Source organism: Oncorhynchus mykiss, chromosome 2 (assembly GCF_057628025.1).
Source record: "Oncorhynchus mykiss isolate SJ-2025 chromosome 2, ASM5762802v1, whole genome shotgun sequence".
Taxonomy (NCBI): Eukaryota; Metazoa; Chordata; class Actinopteri; order Salmoniformes; family Salmonidae; genus Oncorhynchus; species Oncorhynchus mykiss.
The window spans coordinates 64,224,138-64,242,972 of NC_143023.1; the positions used below are offsets into that span (position 1 = coordinate 64,224,138).

Sequence of the window (18,835 nt, forward strand, 5' to 3'; positions counted from 1 at the left end):
CTCCCTCTCTATGACCTCTCTGTCTCTCCCTCTCTATGACCTCTCTGTCTCTCCCTCTCTCTGACCTCTCTGTCTCTCTATGACCTCTCTGTCTCTCCCTCTCTGACCTCTCTGTCTCTCCCTCTCTATGACCTCTCTGTCTCTCCCTCTCTCTGACCTCTCTGTCTCTCCCTCTCTCTGACCTCTCTGTCTCTCTATGACCTCTCTGTCTCTCCCTCTCTGACCTCTCTGTCTCTCCCTCTCTATGACCTCTCTGTCTCTCCCTCTCTATGACTTCTCTGTCTCTCCCTCTCTGACCTCTCTGTCTCTCCCTCTCTGACCTCTCTGTCTCTCTATGACCTCGCTGTCTCTCCCTCTCTGACCTCTCTGTCTCTCCCTCTCTATGACCTCTCTGTCTCTCCCTCTTTATGACCTCTCTGTCTCTCCCTCTCTATGACCTCTCTGTCTCTCCCTCTCTATGACCTCTCTGTCTCTCCCTCTCTATGACCTCTCTGTCTATCCCTCTCTATGACCTCTCTGTCTTTCCCTCTCTTTGACCTCTCTCTCTTTCCCTCTCTATGACCTCTCTGTCTCTCCCTCTCAATGACCTCTCTGTCTCTCCCTCTCTATGACCTCTCTGTCTTTCCCTCTCTATGACCTCTCTGTCTCTCCCTCTCTATGACCTCTCTGTCTCTCCCTCTCTATGACCTCTCTGTCTCTCCCTCTCTATGACCTCTCTGTCTCTCCCTCTCTATGACTTCTCTGTCTCTCCCTCTCTATGACCTCTCTGTCTCTCCCTCTCTATGACCTCTCTGTATCTCCCTCTCTATGACCACTCTGTCTCTCCCTCTCTATGACCCCTCTGTCTCTCCCTCTCTATGACCTCTCTGTCTCTCCTTCTCTATGACCTCTCTGTCTCTCTCTCTCGGGCTCATGGGGTTTGGATTTAGGGGTCTGTGGGTTAGGGGATGGGTTGAATCCTGAGCCTGGTCTGGGGCACCTTGCTCTGAGGTGTGAGAGGGCCCCTGGTGATGGAGGTTTTAAGTCTGGGAAATAGTGAGGGCCTGATTGGGGAAATGCAGCAGGTATTGTCTTATTAACCAGAACTGATTCTTTTACTGGCATTTCTGAACCTAACATTAGGCCCGACCTGATGTGTAATTTAAACCACTAAAAGGAAACATAGTCTCTCATAAATATTTACCTCAATGTGTTCCAAAAAGCCCTGAAAAATGTATGAATGTCTGTCAACACTTTTTTCTCCCCGTTAGATCTCCTCCAAGGTGAAACGTATTAAATTCAACAAATCATAATAATGTGGCCTCTAAGTAAATGAGGCCAGCTTGCAAGTCTTCTAAATAGGACGTTTGTGTACATCAGTAAGGAACTGGGGCACTATGCTGAGCTCATGTTGTGCTCTCTAGTATGCTCTCTCTCGCTCTCCTCCCTCTCGCTTCCTCTCCAAACACTCTGTCTTTCTCTCCCGCTCCCTTCCTCCCTCTCTCACTATGCTCTCTGTGCGCGGCAGTCCCTCTTCTCTTGTTGGGCGCTGGAGTGAGTAATGTGGTCATGTGACCCTTGGCGGTGCTTCTGTCATCTGGCCCAGTGGGCCGTGTGTTAACAAGGGCAGCCCATCACTTGTCTATAAATACTGCCACCATCCTCCTCCTCCTCCTCCTCCTCGCGTCTCCTTCAAAAGGACCCTGCCTGTGTGTGTAGCTCTGGGGCCAACCAACGCGTTCAATCAGGGCATGTCAGCCCAAAGGCAGGCCCTCACTTTGTAGAGAACAGCCTTCCCTCCCTCACTGCCTCTCTTCTCACCACGCAGGGCAGGCAGCCTCACAGTAGCTTGGTGGGTGGCGAGAAGAATGCAGCCCTGACTTGAATGAAGCAAATGTGCTGTTGTTGTTGCCCACCAGTTATTAAGCACCTTACCCAGTGTTTAGGCCTGAGTGTGTGACTGAAAGACAACTCTGTTGAAGTTTTTTGTGGGTTTTGTTCTGCTTGGTGCGGTAGATGGACATTTCAATTGTGTTTCTTTTCAAGACCGTCAATTCTTTCGAGTTCTCCATTTTAGTTGAACTATAACGCTTCCGGACTTCTTTCCGAAAGGTTGTTTTGAATGACTTGTGTCAAAGAGCCAGAGAGGAAATCCTAGTTGTATTTTTCCAATCAGAACATTCCTCATAGCTGCAAGCTGCTCTCCTCTCATTTCAGCCAATTAGAGAGCAATAGTGAGGTCTTGAAAAGCAGAGCCAGGCTCAGGCAGAATAGAATGTGTTGGCTGAGGCGGGGAGTGTTGGCTCGGCCCCCTGGCAGCCAAACACGCTAGTGTCGTACGACGCTGCCTGTGAGCTCAGGCTCTGGAATCTCTGACTCGTATCAATATCACTCTCTGCTAATCTCTGGGATTTTTTCCACTTCCCATCATCACAGACCTATTGCTTTGGCTGAACAAGTGGATTGTTGTTTTGCTAGCTCTCTCCATCATGTCATTTCTATGTATAATATTGTACGGTAGGGATGGAAGCTTATGGCGACAGAGGATGGATTTCATTTTGATTGGATAACAGGAGGTTGCTACATGACTGAGACAAATTAGGATATACTATGTCCTTCTTCACAATGGATGGTTTTTTAAGCTGTATACAACATATATTTTCTTCCTATCTAACTGTCCGATTTGAATCCACATATACAGACAATTTAACACCTGAACATAAACATTATGAAGCAAATAACTATGGAATAGTCCAGAGATATGTACCTGAAAAGGAAGAGGTAGCCTAATTTGACCCTAGGTTGAAGATACCCAGGTTAGGACAACCTAATAATTCATTGGGGAAGCTTTTGAAAATGAACAGATTCATGGGACCGGCGGCGATGCTAACTAGCATCGCTAGTCCCATTTCTTAGAATTCTTCCGCATTTTTGCAGTAAGTTATGGGATATTAGAATCCTCTCGTCTTAACCTTTGTTATCTTCAGCCTAGGTTTGAGTCTGTCTATGTGAAAGGAGAGAGGAACAAACACCAAAGGTAAAAGTATCGGTACATGTGAATGGAACAGCTTATGGGCCGAACCACTCATTCACACGAATGATAACCTTCCACTGCTGCGTAGAGAGGATGGAGTGAGGGGTGGAGGGGGTGGTTCTCAGCTTGTGGTTTCATCATCCCTCTAAGCCCCTATCTCACCTCTTAGAGTACAAGGAAGAGAGGAGATACTGTTTCCCATGATGGTTCACATCTCTCCACATCTCTCCATCGTGTCCGCCACACGATCGTTGTTATTGTTTTTGTTTTGTTGACGAAGCAGCACTGCAAAAACAAATATCGGACCTAGATTTCTTTGTATTGTATTGAAATGATGACGTTAAAATCATTAATTAATTAATTAATTACAGCCTCATTCTAACATTGAAAAAAAAAATATTAAAAAACTCCGCAATCTACACACAATACCCCATAATGACAAAGCGAAAACAGTTTTTTAGAAATGTAAGCAAATGTATTAAAATGAATAATAGAAATACCTTATTTACATAAGTATTCAGACCGTTTCTTATGAGACTCGAAATTGAGCTCAGGTGCATCCTGTTTCCATTGATCATCCTTGAGATGTTTCTACATCTTGATTGGAGTCTACCTGTGGTAAATTCAATTGATTGGACATGATTTTGAAAGGCACACACCTGTCTATATAAGGTCCCACAGTTGACAGTGCATGTCAGAGCAAAAACCTAGCCATGAAGTTGAAGGAATTGTCCTTAGAGCTCTGAGACAGGATTGTGTCGAGGCACAGATCTGGGGAAGGGTACCAAACAATGTCTGCCGCATTGAAGGTCCCCAAGAACACAGTGGCCTCCATCATTCTTAAATGGAAGAAGTTTGGAAACACCAAGACTCTTTCTAGAGCTGGCCGCCCGGCCAAACTGAGCAATCGGGTGAGAAGGGCCTTGGTCAGGGGGGTGACCAAGATCCCGATGGTCACTCGGACAGAGCTCTAGAGTTCCTCTGTGGAAATAGGAGAAACTTCCATAAGGACAACCACCTCTGCAGCGTAGCACTCCACCAATCAGGCCTTTATGGTAGATTGGACAGATGGAAACCACTCATCTGAAAAAGGCACAACACCCCGCTTGGAGTTTTCCAAAAGGCACCTTAAAACTCTCAGACTATGAGAAACAAGATTCTCTGGTCTGATGAAACCAAGATTGAATTCTTTGGCCTGAATGTCAAGTGTCACGTCTGGAGGAAACATGGCACAATCCCTACGGTGAACCATGGTGGTGGCAGCATCATGTTGTGGGGATGTTTTTCTGCAGGTAGGGACTGGGAGACTAGTCAGGATTGAGGCAAAGATGAACGGAGCAATGTACAGAGAGAGCCTTGATGAAAACCTGCTCCAGAGCGCTCAGGACCTCAGACTGGGGTGAAGGTTCATCTTCCAACAGGACAACGACCCTGAGCACACAGCCAAGTCAACGCAGGAGTGACTTCGGGACAAGTCTCTGAATGTCCTTGAGTGACCCAGCCAGAGCCCGGACTTGAACCCGATTGACCATCTCTGGAGAGACCTGAAAACAGCTGTGCAGTGATTCTCCCCATCCAACCTGACAGAGCTTGAGAGGATCTGCAGAGGAGAATTGGAGAAACTCCCCAAATACAGGTGGGCCAGGCTTGTAGCATCATACCCAAGAAGACTCGATGCTGTAATCGCTGTCAAAGGTGCTTCAACAAAGTACTGAGTAAATGTGAATATTGAATTCTTATGTAAATGTGATATTTCAGTTTTATTTTTAATAATTTTGAAACAATTTCTAAAAACCTGTTTTTGCTTTGTCATTACGGGGTATTGGGTATAGGGGTAAAAAAAAAGTGTAAAAAACAATTTAATCAATTTTAGAATTAGGCTGTAACATAAAAAAAGTGAAGTGGTCTGAATACTTTCCGAAGGGCACTGTAAAAATCCCCTTTCCCCTTTCTCACTTTGCACCTCTACAAGTCTGTTGAAGCAGTAGTATGGAGATATTCAGCATCACTCAGCATCACTCAGAGTTATTGGAGATCTATACCATGCTAGCCTTGGGAAGTAGGGGTGCTAGGTGTGTTGCCTATTGTTTTATTGGTGTTTACTTTCCTAAAACAATAACTGTCCACCTCACAGTTCAGCTGTCAAAAATGTAAGCACTAAATGCATCAGGCCATTGCATGCGTAGATCCTTTCCTATAGGCTTATTTGTCCACTGTATGATATTCATCTAGAAAAAATGTCTATGAAGGAAGCTTAGAGAGAGATTGCGATATGCCGGCGACATGCTATGACACCAACATGCATTTCTTTATCCTTGTCAGATTGGCTAATGTGTTTGCTATACAGATATAGGGGTACAGAAAAAGGCTGCTATTATTATTTTCTTTAATGCTAATACGTTATTTTACGATCAGAACATGTTTTATAAAGATAAGGATTGTATTTTTTTTACCAGAGTAACTCTGGTAGTCCTAAAACAGTGTTTTACCTCACCTGTCAGAGTCAGTTGGAGTGATGATGCGCATTGCCTTCATTTCATAGGCCTGCAATATAATAGGCTACTAGCCACCTCACCAAACTAAGTTTCTAAACTGTATTAGGGTAATATCAAAAGTAAGTCGTCATTGTTTATTGGGAAAAATAAGAGCAGGATATTATAGCGTGGCAAACACAACAGTTGTAAGTTAATTTGGCCCCCAAAAAATGATTCAACAGAATGAAACGAAACACTTGCAAACTGGTTTAAACCTTCACAAAAAATGACAGCAATAGGCTAATAATATTCATTGTATGAAAGTCCTTCTTATGACGCATCTTAAACTAAATACAGAGCACACAATTACAGATCGAACTTAATTAAGCCAACGAAAATGTCTCAACAGATTGAAACAAAACACATTTTGCATATTTAAAGAACTGGTTTGGATTAATAAATAGGCCTCCAATAATAACAATGATATACAATAAGTATATTTATAAAACAAATTATTATAAATAAAAATAAGTATATAAAAAATTCAAAAATGACGTCTTACCTGAATAGCGAGTTTCACGGTAGCCTGCATTTGGTCGTTTGTGTGGTATTAAAAAATATTATATAAATGACGTAGAATTGCATGAAATGCATTTATAAAAGGCAAAAAAATATCCCCTTGTGTGGAAATCCTAAAATCAGGTCTGCTCAACTGTATGCCACTACGCTAAAGTGATTATACGTAAAATGCATGCAATGCCCCGATAATAAATGGGATTTTCATCTAACGCCCCCCAGCACCCCATCCTCAAAACATCTTCCCATGGCTATGCATGCTAGCTTACACTGTGCTGCTGATTGAACACGTCCATGGAGGTCTTGTGGTGGTCTCTATCGTGTTATATCTGAAAGTGACCCCTGATATGCAGCACACTACCCAGTCTGTTTTGGGTCTGAGGAGTAGAGCGATGGGGTAGCTAGCTAGATGGATGTGGTACTGATCTGTTCAGACCGTCAGGGACAGAATCATACAAATCATGTCCTGCTGTGGCTGGCCAGTCTGTCTGTCTGAACTCCAACCCGGGGCTGTGAGAACCAGAACATGAAAGGTGATGCCTTTTGGAAATGGCTGTGTTAAAATTAAAGACTGGGAGGTTTTTAAATCAATCCCTGTGCCCTCTCATTCCTGTGATGATGTATGGCTTGGGGAGAAATGATGTACTCTCGAGCAACTTCCTCGCAATTACAGGGCGCAACCTCTAACCAGCCAGCTGAACTTAGAGGAGAGCAGATGCTGAGACTTGGTTTGCTGTTAGCTAAGCATTTTCCCTCCTCAACAACATGAAGCCTCACTAAACGTTGTTAAGCAACAATGTGTGTGTGTGTGTGTGTGTGTGTGTGTGTGTGTGTGTGTGTGTGTGTGTGTGTGTGCGTGCGTGCGTGCGTGTGTGCGTGTGAAAATTCTTAATTTGAAACAAATGCTAGCAACAGCTGGGCAAGTTTCTCTCACAAGGCCTTCAAATGTCTCACTGCATTCCCAATTGAGGACACATTTTGACAATCTGTCGAGGAAACTGTGGTCCAGAGCCCTAAAGGGTTATGCCAGCTTTACCGAGGTCTTTTCACCTCAGCGTTTTCCAAGTCTGTATTTGTGCATCCCTGAGACGTGCTAATTACAATCAATGGGGCCCCAGATGCTTCAGAGCCTATATAGCACACTCACACGCACTCACATACACCTCTCTCACACACACAGACACACACTCACACACACACACTTTTCAAGCTAAACAAAACGGTTGTAAACATGAAGCGCCAGAGGGGAGTGGAATGCCTTAAAGGCTTACAGGGGCTTTGGTCCTATCTGACAGACCCTTGTGTTTGACAGTTGCTCAGGTCTTACTACCCAGCAGCACCGTGGTGGTCCTCCCCTATCCCACACAACCATACTGTCCTTTTTTTTAAATGATTTTTTGAAAAACCTTCAAAATGTCCAGGGGTGCCCCTCATTGGCTGGGCCAGGGTGGGGGGTGCTCTCTACCCGGCCATGGACCTCCAGCACCCCTCTGAAGGCATTAAGAGCCATCCCGAAATTTGCACCTGGTAACCCGTTCAATCACCAGGTGCACGGTTGAACATAGTGCAATGAGAAGGGGGGGGTTACACTTTTTAGGTCTTGGCTGACAATCCTCATTCTGGGTGGGAGGGGGGCGTGCTGAGACGATGTTGAGAGACACTCAGTAACCTGAGTTTAGGTAAGGTTAGTGTCAGTAAGCCCTCCACCATGCTCTGCCTGGCTCTCTGGTGTTGTGTTATATTAGGAGGATTCTTCATTGGTTCAATCAACTCTATTGGGAGGGCTTCAGATGTTTCTCATACCACTTCCTATGATGTTTCAGTGTTCAGTGTTTTCTCAACCCAAAGAAAGGCCTGCCTCGCCTTAGCACTGTGTGGAACCCATTTCTGCGTCTACTCATGTGTGTGAGTGGTTCGTTTTTAGCACATTCCACTTTGTGTCTTTAGAACAAATCTAATATAGCTGTGGAATTCATTTGGCTAATGTCATTACAAAATTGGCCAGCATGTGGAATGTTGAGGGTGAGCTGAGGAGTGGGGGGGATAAGAAAGGCCAGATCATTACTCAAAACTTGTCTGAATTATGGAAATGTTTGTGGTTTTGTTTAGTTCATCCCCCCGGGCTTTTTAACACCTGCCTGTCATCATGTATATTCCTTATACTCCATCATTGCTCTTTAGAGTGTATTACACCATAGCCCTCGTCGGAGTGGCCGTGCCAGATTCGGGATGTGTGTGTGTCTGCGGTATGGAAGGGAGAGCCACAGGTGTTCACCCCAGGTCATGGCACAGCTTAGAGCGCATTCATTCTCAGGCATACACAGGGACACCTCAACCTCACTGTTCCCCTGACGAGGACCCCTTGTGATTGACATTCTCTCTGGCTTAATAGAGTCATTATGCACATCTATGCAGGGTCTCATACTGTCAAACAACATCTGTTCCATAGGGGAGCGGGTGAGCAGTTTGAACAATAAGTCAAATGTAATTTGCTCAGTAGTAAAAGTATACAGTTGAGGCAAATTGGAGATTTAGCCGTAGGAGCTTTCCTTCCTGGCCTTCTGCATGACACATGAACGTGCAGATGGGACTGTATCTATACATGTTACATACCATCGAAGACAGTTTGTGTACATTCAAAGCAGCACAGCAGCCTCCTTGGTGAGTGTGCCCAATGGGCTGTGGTCTGGTCACATGGTTTCTGTCTGAATGGGGAGAAAGGCAAACCGCTCCTGATGTCAAGCCAGTAATGAGCTCTGTTACCCTGTTATCACAACTCTAGAGTTTCTCTTATCGCCACCACGCCACCACTCCCCGTGTCTGTGTGCCCAGACAACGGGCTGCCTGCCTGCCTGCCGCAGTGCACCCAGACAGACGCCGTCTTGTCCCACATTCTTTCTCTGAAAAGGACCCTCCTGCTATCTTCTCTACGGAGAGAGAGATTTGGTTACACTAACAGAACTAAATAGGCTGCCATGTTTGCTTTATGAAAGCACCGTTAGGTCTACCTCTTCTTGGCAGGGGTTGGTCGGTAGGTTTCCCGATTCCCAGCTTAAATGCAGGATTTCATCAGTTCATACCACACTATCTTCATGCACAGTGTGCTTGTGTAAAAATAAGAAAAAGGTTATGAATCAATGTGAATGGGTAGTATATGTAAGGCCATACTGTGATAAATCCATTGACTGTTTCCTCCTCTCCTATGTTTTATTATGAAACAGCCTTTCCTCACTCCATATGTCCATACCCTTACGGGAAAACCCACATGATTTCACGTGAAATTTCAACATTTTGCATGTGACATTTTAATTGACATGTGAAAATTGGATATAACCCCACCCACTTTGCCAAAGCACAGCCCCCACACCACTAGAGGGATATCTTTATAACCACCAACTTACCACCCTGAGACAAGGCCGAGTATAGCCCACAAAGATCTCCGCCACGGCACAACCCAAGGGGGGGTGCCAACCCAAACAGGAAGATCACATCAGTGACTCAACCCACTCAAGTGACACACCCCTCCTAGGGACGGCCTGAAAGAGCACCAGTAAGCCAGTGACTCAACCCCTGTAATAGGGTTAGAGGCAGAGAATCCCAGTGGAAAGAGGGGAACCGGCCAGGCAGAGACAGCAAGGGCGGTTCGTTGCTCCAGAGCCTTTCCGTTCACCTTCACACTCCTGGGCCAAACTACACTCAATCATATGACCCACTGAAGAGATGAGTCTTCAGTAAAGACTTAAAGGTTGAGACCGAGTTTGCGTCTCTCACATGGATAGGCAGACCATTCCATAAAAATTGAGCTCTATAGGAGAAAGTCCTGCCTCCAGCTGTTTGCTTAGAAATTCTAGGGACAATTAGGAGGCCTGCGTCTTGTGACCATAGCGTACGTAGGTATGTACGGCAGGACCAAATCAGAGAGATAGGTAGGAGCAAGCCCATGTAATGCTTTGTAGGTTAGCAGTAAAACCTTGAAATCAGCCCTTGCCTTAATAGGAAGCCAGTGTAGGGAGGCTAGCACTGGAGTAATATGATCAACATTTTTGGTTCTAGTCAGGATTCTAGCAGATGTATTTAGCACTAACTGAAGTTTATTTAGTGCTTTATCCGGGTAGCCGGAAAGTAGAGCATTGCAGTAGTGTAACCTAGAAGTAACAAAAGCATGGATTCATTTTTCTGCATCATTTTTGGACAGAAAGTTTCAGATTTTTGCAATGTTACGTAGATGGAAAAAAAACTGTCCTTGAAACAGTCTTGATATGTTCTTCAAAAGAGAGATCAGGGTCCAGAGTAACGCAGAGGTCCTTCACAGTTTTATTTGAGACGACTATACAACCATTAAGATTAATTGTCAGATTCAACAGAAGATCTCTTTGTTTCTTGGGACCTAGAACAAGCATCTCTGTAAGTGAATAAGTGAATTAAATGAATGATGAGAGAAGAGTCAGATTAACTGATAACTAAAATAGCAGTTCAGTTGGCACTCTTTTGCTAAGTGCAGAAATGTATTGAAGGTAATCCATGTGGACAGACTTTGTGGTGCAGCAAAAAGATCAGCACACCCCAAAATCAAGAAGCTGTGAGGTTAAATCCCAGGTGGGATGATATTGACAAGTCAGTACTGTCATCATGCCAAATGTAAGCATATTGTCATTGCTTAAAGCTGTTTACACTATTTTAGCTGAACAGCGTACCACTTTCATTCCCTTACAAAAAGCACATGTGAAATTGCATTGTCACGTGAAATAGCTGTTTTCACCTGTTGAGCCGAAATGTCCACGTTAAAACAAAAGAAACACATGTTCACAATATGAAACATATGAAATATGAAACAATATGTTCACATGTATTAAGTTTAGAGTTCACATGTTAACACAATCTTCTCACGTGAGGAGAATAATGTTTTCACCTCACGTGAATTGCAGATTCACATTCAATTTCACATGTGAAAAACGTTCACCTGTGAAAATCGAATTCGCACTTTCACATGTGAAAATCTAACTCTCACATGTGGAATTGCATTTTCAAATGTGGAAAACGTCATGTGAAAATCGAATTAGCACTTGAGATCATGTTTTCACGTGTAGCTTCATGGTATCATGTTGCTTTTACATGTTGTCACATGTTATCACATCAACTTGACATAGGATCACATGTAAAATGAATGTGGTTTTTCTGTAAGGGTAGGGTGACTTTCAATTTCCAGCGCTGCTGATGAAATGGCAGGCTCGTGATGCATCCCAAATGGCACCCTATTCCCTACATAGTGCCCTACTGTTGACCAGATACCTATGGAACTATTTAGGGAACAGGGTGCCATTTGGGATGCCCCCTTACATAGTTTGGAGGAATATCTGGCTGTCCACACGAGAGGGGGGCATGTGACACCAGCAGAGAAGGAATTCAACAGGAGAGGACCTGGCTTAGCTCATTGAGAAGAAACAGTCAAACGCATTTGAAGATTTTATTGGCTGCCCCCTCGGTCAATCCATGATGTAATAAAGGCTGACAACATGGAAGTGTTGCAGTGTGCAGCTCTGCAGAGTGCTGTTGGCTCTGGTTCCACTCACTGGCACTGCCCTCATCCCCTCCTCTCCCCTCATCCCTCCCCATACAGCAGGCTAGGCGCTGAACCGGAGCCGACAGGCCCTATCGCCACAGCTGCATGGGGAACTTGGAAACATTCCTCTTGGGTAAATGATAGTAGGTTTAGCATCCCCCTTAGTTTCTTTAAAGGTATAGTTTTACATCTGAACAGAGGATTAAGGAAGGGGAGGAGGGACAACACTCCCAGCTGTGATCGCTGCCTGCGCTAAATGTGGTTCTGCACCAACCAGAGCTGAGTTGACATTCTTGCACTGTGGTGTGTTGGTTGGGATTTGGATAAGTGATGATGTCACACTCTCTAAGATGATCCCCTGTGTGTGTTTGTGGTCTCAAGTTTCAAATTCAAGCTTCAAGTTTATTTTTCCATATGTCCATCACGAATGCATTGGAATACATTGGAAATCTTACCTTCCACTTATACACTACGTGACCAAAAGTATGTGGACACCTGTTCGTCGAACATTTAATTCCAAAAACATGGGCATTAATATGGAGTTGGTCCCTCCTTTGCTGCTATAACAGCCTCCACTCTTCTGGGAAGGCTTTCGACTAGATGTTGGAACATTGCTGCGGGGACTTGCTTCCATTCAGCCACGAGCATTAGTGAGGTCAGGCACTGATGTTTGGCGATTAGGCCTGGCTTGCAGTCGGCGTTCCAATTCATCCCAAAGGTGTTCTTTTGGGTTGAGGTCAGGGCTCTGTGCAGGCCAATCAAGTTCTTCCCTACCGCTCTCGACAAACCATTTCTGTATGGACCTCGCGGGGGCACGGGGGCATTGTCATGCTGAAACAGGAAAGCGCCTTCCCCAAACTGTTGCCACAAAGTTGGAATCACAGGATCATCTAGAATGTCATTGTATGCTGTAGCATGAAGATTTTCCTTCACTGGAACTAAGGGACCTAGCCCAAACCAAGAAAAACAGCCCCAGACCATTATTCCTCCTCCAACAAATGTTTTTAATTGGCTATGGATTGGGGCAGTTAGTGTTCTCCTGGCATCCACCAAACCCAGATTTGTCCGTCGGCCTACCAGATGGTGAAGCGTGATTCATCACTCCAGAGAACGCTTTTCCACTGCTCCAGAGTAAAATGGCGGTGAGCTTTACACCTCTCCAGCTGACGCTTGGCATTGCGCATGGTGATCTTAGGCTTGTGTGCGGCTACTCGGCCATGGAAACAAATTTCAGCACTCAGTGGTCTCGTTCTGTGTTGTTGCTCCTAGACGTTTCCACTTTACAATAACAGCACTTACAGTTGACCGGGGCAGCTCTAGAAGGGCAGTGACGATTTCATTCAACTGTCTGCAACGGGTGGGGCTGAAATAGCCGAATCCACTAATTTGAAGGGTTGTCCACATACTTCTGTGTATATAGTGTACTCTTTCTCTGTGCAGCACTGCAGACATGGGAAGTGTGTGAACAAGGAGCTGGACCTGCGGCCGGTCCATGGGGAGTGGGGCCCCTGGGGACCCTACAGTGTCTGCTCCAGGACCTGTGGAGGAGGCACCAGGAGCACCTCCAGAGACTGCAACAACCCTGAGTAAGACTCTTATTCCTACTAGTGTAACACACCAGGAGACTGCAACAACCCGGAGTTGGAGTCTTAGAGTAACCAGTCCAAACACAACAGCAGACTCCTTCAAGCCTGAGTAAGATTGAGTCTTAGTCTAACTAAGCCAAACAAAGTCAAAACACACCAGGAGTAGCCAGTCAAAGCAATAATAACAGGCCTCTGATTAGTCAAAACAATACTACACCTGAGTAAAAGCCACAAAAAAAAGCCTGAGTTGCGTACTTGGCAAAACACATGTCAATCAAAGAGTCAAACCCTAAGTGAACGTCAGTCAAGTTTTAATCAAGTTCTATTGTCGTAATGTTTCTTCAGGCCCAGGAACAGAGGAAGGTTCTGTGTGGGTCGAAGGATGAAGTTCCGGTCGTGCAACACTGAGCCGTGTCCCAGAGGACAAAGAGACTTCCGCGAGGAGCAGTGCTCTCAGTTCGACGGCAAGCACTTCAACATCAACGGTCTACCTCCCACCGTCCGCTGGATGCCCAAGTACAGCGGTAGTGAGTACCCTCTATTTTAAAGCGTCTTTGGGTCCTTGAAAATCACTACTGTATATAAAACTCCATGTGTCATTTGTGCTAGTGCACACTGCACTAGCAGTTCAACCATGAGAACACCTTGGCATCTGTTATAGTTTGTAATGGAGGCACTACATGATAACATTATGTGGTACCATTATACTATACTACCCCTATAGACACTTCTTGATGACCCCTCACAGATCTCAAAGAACCAGACTGAACCGGATTTAAGTAAACTGTCATGTTTAAGTAAACTGTCAAACTGTTAAGTCCACCATGCCTAATTGAGGGCTAAAAGGGATTATTAGTCAATATTTTTCAGGATGACATAAGTAAAACATGTCTCTGGTGCTTCTGTCTCCATACCCACAATGCCCATCTTGTCCTGGTAAATAGACTAACTCTACTGTTTGCTTTTGACTCCGTAGAGGCAGATTCTGTCAGTGTGTTCTTCCCTCAACACTTAGCATAGTCTGGATAGGAACAGACGGATGAATGTAATCAACACTATAGAAACATTCAATACTACCACATGATGCTCCTGGATAGCTTCCCTCTTCTATACCTCATGCGTTGTTATAATTATTGTGATGGCTGGCTCTGCTGGACAAGATGCCGTTTGGCCAAGGAGACAGGGCTTTGGCGCAGTGTTGATGATTTCGAAGAAGTGACCTCAAGCTGTCACAATACAATGTTAAACAAGCAAACTGACCGAGCACAGAGTCCAAATTGCTGTCAAGCAGAGTGGAATATTTCCAAATAACTGATAGAAATGTTGGTATTTCAGCAAAGCTAACTGCTGACCCTAGCAAAAATGTAAATAGTGGTATTATTGTGGATAATACATTTAAAAAATGGTTGACTTGCTAACAGTAGGTTTATACTGTAAGATACTGTTGTTTTTATGGGTTTCACTATAATATGTCACATAGAAGAAAAAACAAACTATGGAGTATTCTTTCTATCTTTCCTTCCTCTGTAGTTCTAATGAAGGATCGGTGCAAGCTTTTCTGTCGGGTTACCGGGACGATGGCCTACTATCAGCTGAAGGACCGCGTCATCGACGGCACACCATGTGGCCCAGACACCTACGACATCTGCGTTCAAGGCCTCTGTCGGGTAGCTGTACTCCCTTACGTCAACACTGTGTATCAAGCACAGCTACACACTTATATGTTCTCTCAGCTGTGTCTGTCTATATCAGCATATCGCTTATAATGTTGTGACATGTTGCTGATGCTGACCTTCTTTATCAGAGTGCGCGCGCACACACACACACACACACACAGACCATTTTTGCCTCCTCAAAGAGAAAGCTGTAGTTTTGTAGATGTCGGGTTGAGGGTAACATCTATTTTTAGTGCAGGTTTGTGACTACCGATGACAGAGATAGCCCTTGGTGTGACCCCATGTCTGATTGGTGCGTCTCTGTGTGACCGCCTGTCTGATTGGTTTGTCTCTGTGGCGTTTCCACAGCAAGCAGGCTGTGACCATGTGTTGAACTCCAAGGCGAAGAACGACAAGTGTGGAGTGTGTGGAGGGGACAACTCCTCCTGCAAAACCCTCGCTGGGACCTTCAACGACGCCGAGTATGGTAAGCCTGGCTGCCTTTCTTCTGTTTCCCTGTATTCCAAAATACTTAAGAAGGTATTGCACACTGTTCACAATAACAATTGTCGATGAACAGGTGAAATACAATACGCTTGCCATAAACTAGTTGACACTTGAATACTGCACAAATTACCACAGAATTATGACATAACTTTTGGATGCTTGTGAAGGCTATTATTTTTTTCCTTTTTGCTTTGGGACAATGCTTTGCAAAACGGATATCCTGATAAAGTCCCCAAACCTGTGGAAAGCCCAGGTAAACACTGGAAGTTCTCCAACTGACCCCCTCAAACTCATGATTGGTATGATATCTCATCCCAGGCCAATCGCTAATTATATCCAATCACCTTCAAGTCTGAGCAAAATAAATGACAAAATAAATTACCATAGGTGTGGCTCCGGTCAAGTTTACTCAATATTAGTTTTGTTCTTCGCTTCTCTTTGTCTCTATCTGTCCGTTCCTCCGCTTGTGTCTGTACCGAGGAGTCCTGGGCCAAGCATGTGTAACCACACCCTCTCTCTCCCTCCTCCCTCTCTCCAGCCAGGCTCAGCTATCCCAGGGTGCACAGGGGTGTCTTTCCTTTAGGACTGTGTTTACATTCTGCGGTCGCCCTGCGGTTACATTCGATTGTATGTGTGGTCAATGGTTGTTTCGGGGGCTTCGAGGGCCTGTGGAGGTGCTGTGGCTTTCTCTAAGGGGGACCTGGTCTGCGGTTTACTCAGTTCACCTACTCCTTGTACCTATGTGCTTAAGCTGTCTTCACCAGTTAGAGCGGGAATTTAACATGCTACTTAAATCCTAACAGCACAGAAGAGACATTTATGCTGCTGTTTGATTTTAGCACTGAAGTGAATGGGTTTGAATTGACTTGTCATGAACCTTCTTCAGCAATTGCTGTTTATCAACTGCTTTAAATAGTTTATTTTGGTTTTGGTTGATGCTGTAAGACTTTTTTCTTGTGGTACCAGAGTAAATTGTGTGTTGGAGTGTTGTGATTGGCCAGTCGGCTGGTCGGTGTGACGAGAGATAACCTTTAGTAGTGCTAGCCCTGAGTGGCCCATGCCGTTCTCTCTCTTCTCCATTTCTCCCCCTCTCTCACCTCTCTTTAATCCGGCTCTCTCTTCCAACCCCTCTCCTCTCCCCTCACTCCAATATGTCTTCAAACTCCATCCTCCTAGTTCTCTCCCCTCTTTCCACCTCTCTCTTTGTCCCTTTCAACTCTATCTCCTGTTCTTTTCCTACTCTCTTCCTCCCTCTTCCCGTTCACCTCTTCCCTCTCTTCCTCCCTCTTCCCGTTCACCTCTTCCCTCTCTTCCTCCCTCTTCCCGTTCACCTCTTTTCTCTCCTCTCCTCTCTCTCCTCTCCTCTTCCCTCTACCCATGTCGGCCTGCCATGGAACACAGACCCAGGGAAATTACAGGGCAATCGCCGGACCGGGCCGGGGAGTAATTACATATTATTTCACTGTTGGGCCTCTGTGAGTGAAATTAACCTTCTACAGGTTATTTGAGAGCTCCTCTTATTTTTCCAAGTGTGACATTTTAATCCCAGAGGTAAGAGCTCGCCTTCCCTTCCCATGGAAGATCACAGATCCTGAATCCTACAGCATAGTGAAGCCATTAAATCAATGTGTGACTGTTCTGTTCAGTACTGGGAGTACTGGGACTGTTGTGGTTGCCCTTAGATTTCTCACCGTAAACTACATCGCTCTCTGTCTTTCTCTCTCTCTTTTTGTTCTCTCTCTTTCTCTTTCGTTCTCTCTCTCTCCATCCAGGTTACAACACAGTAGTTCGGATCCCTGCAGGAGCCACCAACATTGATATCAAACAGGTCAGCTACTCTGGGAAGCCGGAGGATGACAACTACCTCGGTGAGTGTGTGTGTATGTATGTGCGTGTGTGTGTGTGTGATCACTGTTCTGGATGTCACCTCAGTCCCCTGTGCTTATGTGTGATGGTGTCACTAGTTAGCCACTGTGCCTCACACCAGGCCAACTCACTCACAGCCAGTTTATGACAAATAATTTCTAACTGTAGAGGCTTATAGCGATTTTTATTTTTGCCCCTTTAAATGGTGTGCACCATACAATAGGTCAATGTGATTCTCCCCCTCCTCTATCAAAGGGCAGCCATTGGTCAGAACATGGTTACCCACCAGCGACCTCAGCTGTAGGTACAAGGTAAGGAAGGGGGTGAGGAAGTATGGACTAATGCCAAACCGCTGGTCATTTATACCAGTCAGAATGTATATGGAGGAAGCATGGCGGGGTGTGGGCCCACATAGTCAGGCCATAAGGGCTAGCTGGGAAAGAAAACGGAGTGGCAGAATGAGAGGATGATGAATGAGTGTAGAATAGGTGCTAATTAGAGGCATGTGTAACCAGGCCTGATGAAAGTACATAGGGTCTGGATGAGATGGACCATGGTTGTGTGTGTGTGTGTTTGAAATTCTTAATTTAATAAAACAACCACATTTTGAGAGTAGTTTTTATGATGTTTTTATGATAGCGAAGGAAAAAAACATACACACTTTGCAGTCTTGATTGTGTACTTTAACACTAAGTATGTTTCATTACCTATTGAAATAAATATGTATTCCTCAAATAATTTGACTGTGTCTTCGACTCACTGATTGATATAACACATGATGTGGTAAACTGAGACTTAAAACATCTATCCAGGTGTTGTAAGATCTGACATGTCGCGTCCCCCTGCTCAGACGTTGCATGTGTCAACCAATGCTTGCATGCCACGCCATTGACTGTGCCGTTGGGCACCAGATTGCTATCACATATGTGGTTAGTTGATACGTAAAATACCTATCTAGACATTGTAAGATCTGGCATACATCAGCAACGCCTGGGCAGAGGAATGCGACAACAGCCTACCTTAGCATTCACACGTTTCACACGTGTAGCTTGTTGTTATTGTCCGCCAATCAACGTGGCACTACAGTCAAAGGCTCTGTGTGTAGCAAGCAATGTAAAGTGGGAGGTCTCTAATCAAAGCTAAATGGAATTAAAATTACGGGTTAAATTAGCTAAATGAGAAGGAGGATGCTACAACAAGCAACCGACGGGTAGACTGTTGTTTAATCTGAATGGAGTTGTTGTAGACAAGGACGGGGAGCATAGCAAAATAGCATAATTTAGCCTAGCTAGATGGCTATTTTAGCTAGCTTCTTCACATTGATTTGATGCAGTAAAGACACTACCAGGTTGGATGGTTGATAACCTGTGGCATCCACAGGTTTGTCTAACTAGCACGAGTCCGCGTGGCTACTTTTTATCTCTCTCCGCGCCAGAAACCGTCATTTCAGAAAGAATGACATTACTTAAAATACCCATTCCTATTGGAGACCTAGCCCATTCATAAACGCGAACTACCTTTAGCGCCTATTGATGAAGGCATCTTCTTCCTGGGGGCCTTTTTGTTATGAGCCCCGACGCTTGATCTAAACTTTGACA

The 18,835-nt window shown here is 44.9% G+C and overlaps 1 protein-coding gene across 1 annotated transcript in view; it reads left to right on the forward strand.

Moving 5' to 3' along the window:
• LOC110493669 (A disintegrin and metalloproteinase with thrombospondin motifs 20) overlaps window positions 1–18,835 on the forward strand; it is a 132,553-nt gene that overhangs the window by 53,601 nt on the left and 60,117 nt on the right. The window contains exons 12-16 of the mRNA XM_036952909.2: window positions 13,064–13,209; window positions 13,555–13,736; window positions 14,740–14,876; window positions 15,234–15,351; window positions 17,144–17,239. Of these exons, the coding sequence (XP_036808804.2) occupies window positions 13,064–13,209; window positions 13,555–13,736; window positions 14,740–14,876; window positions 15,234–15,351; window positions 17,144–17,239 (679 nt within the window). The remainder of the gene's footprint in view (window positions 1–13,063; window positions 13,210–13,554; window positions 13,737–14,739; window positions 14,877–15,233; window positions 15,352–17,143; window positions 17,240–18,835) is intronic.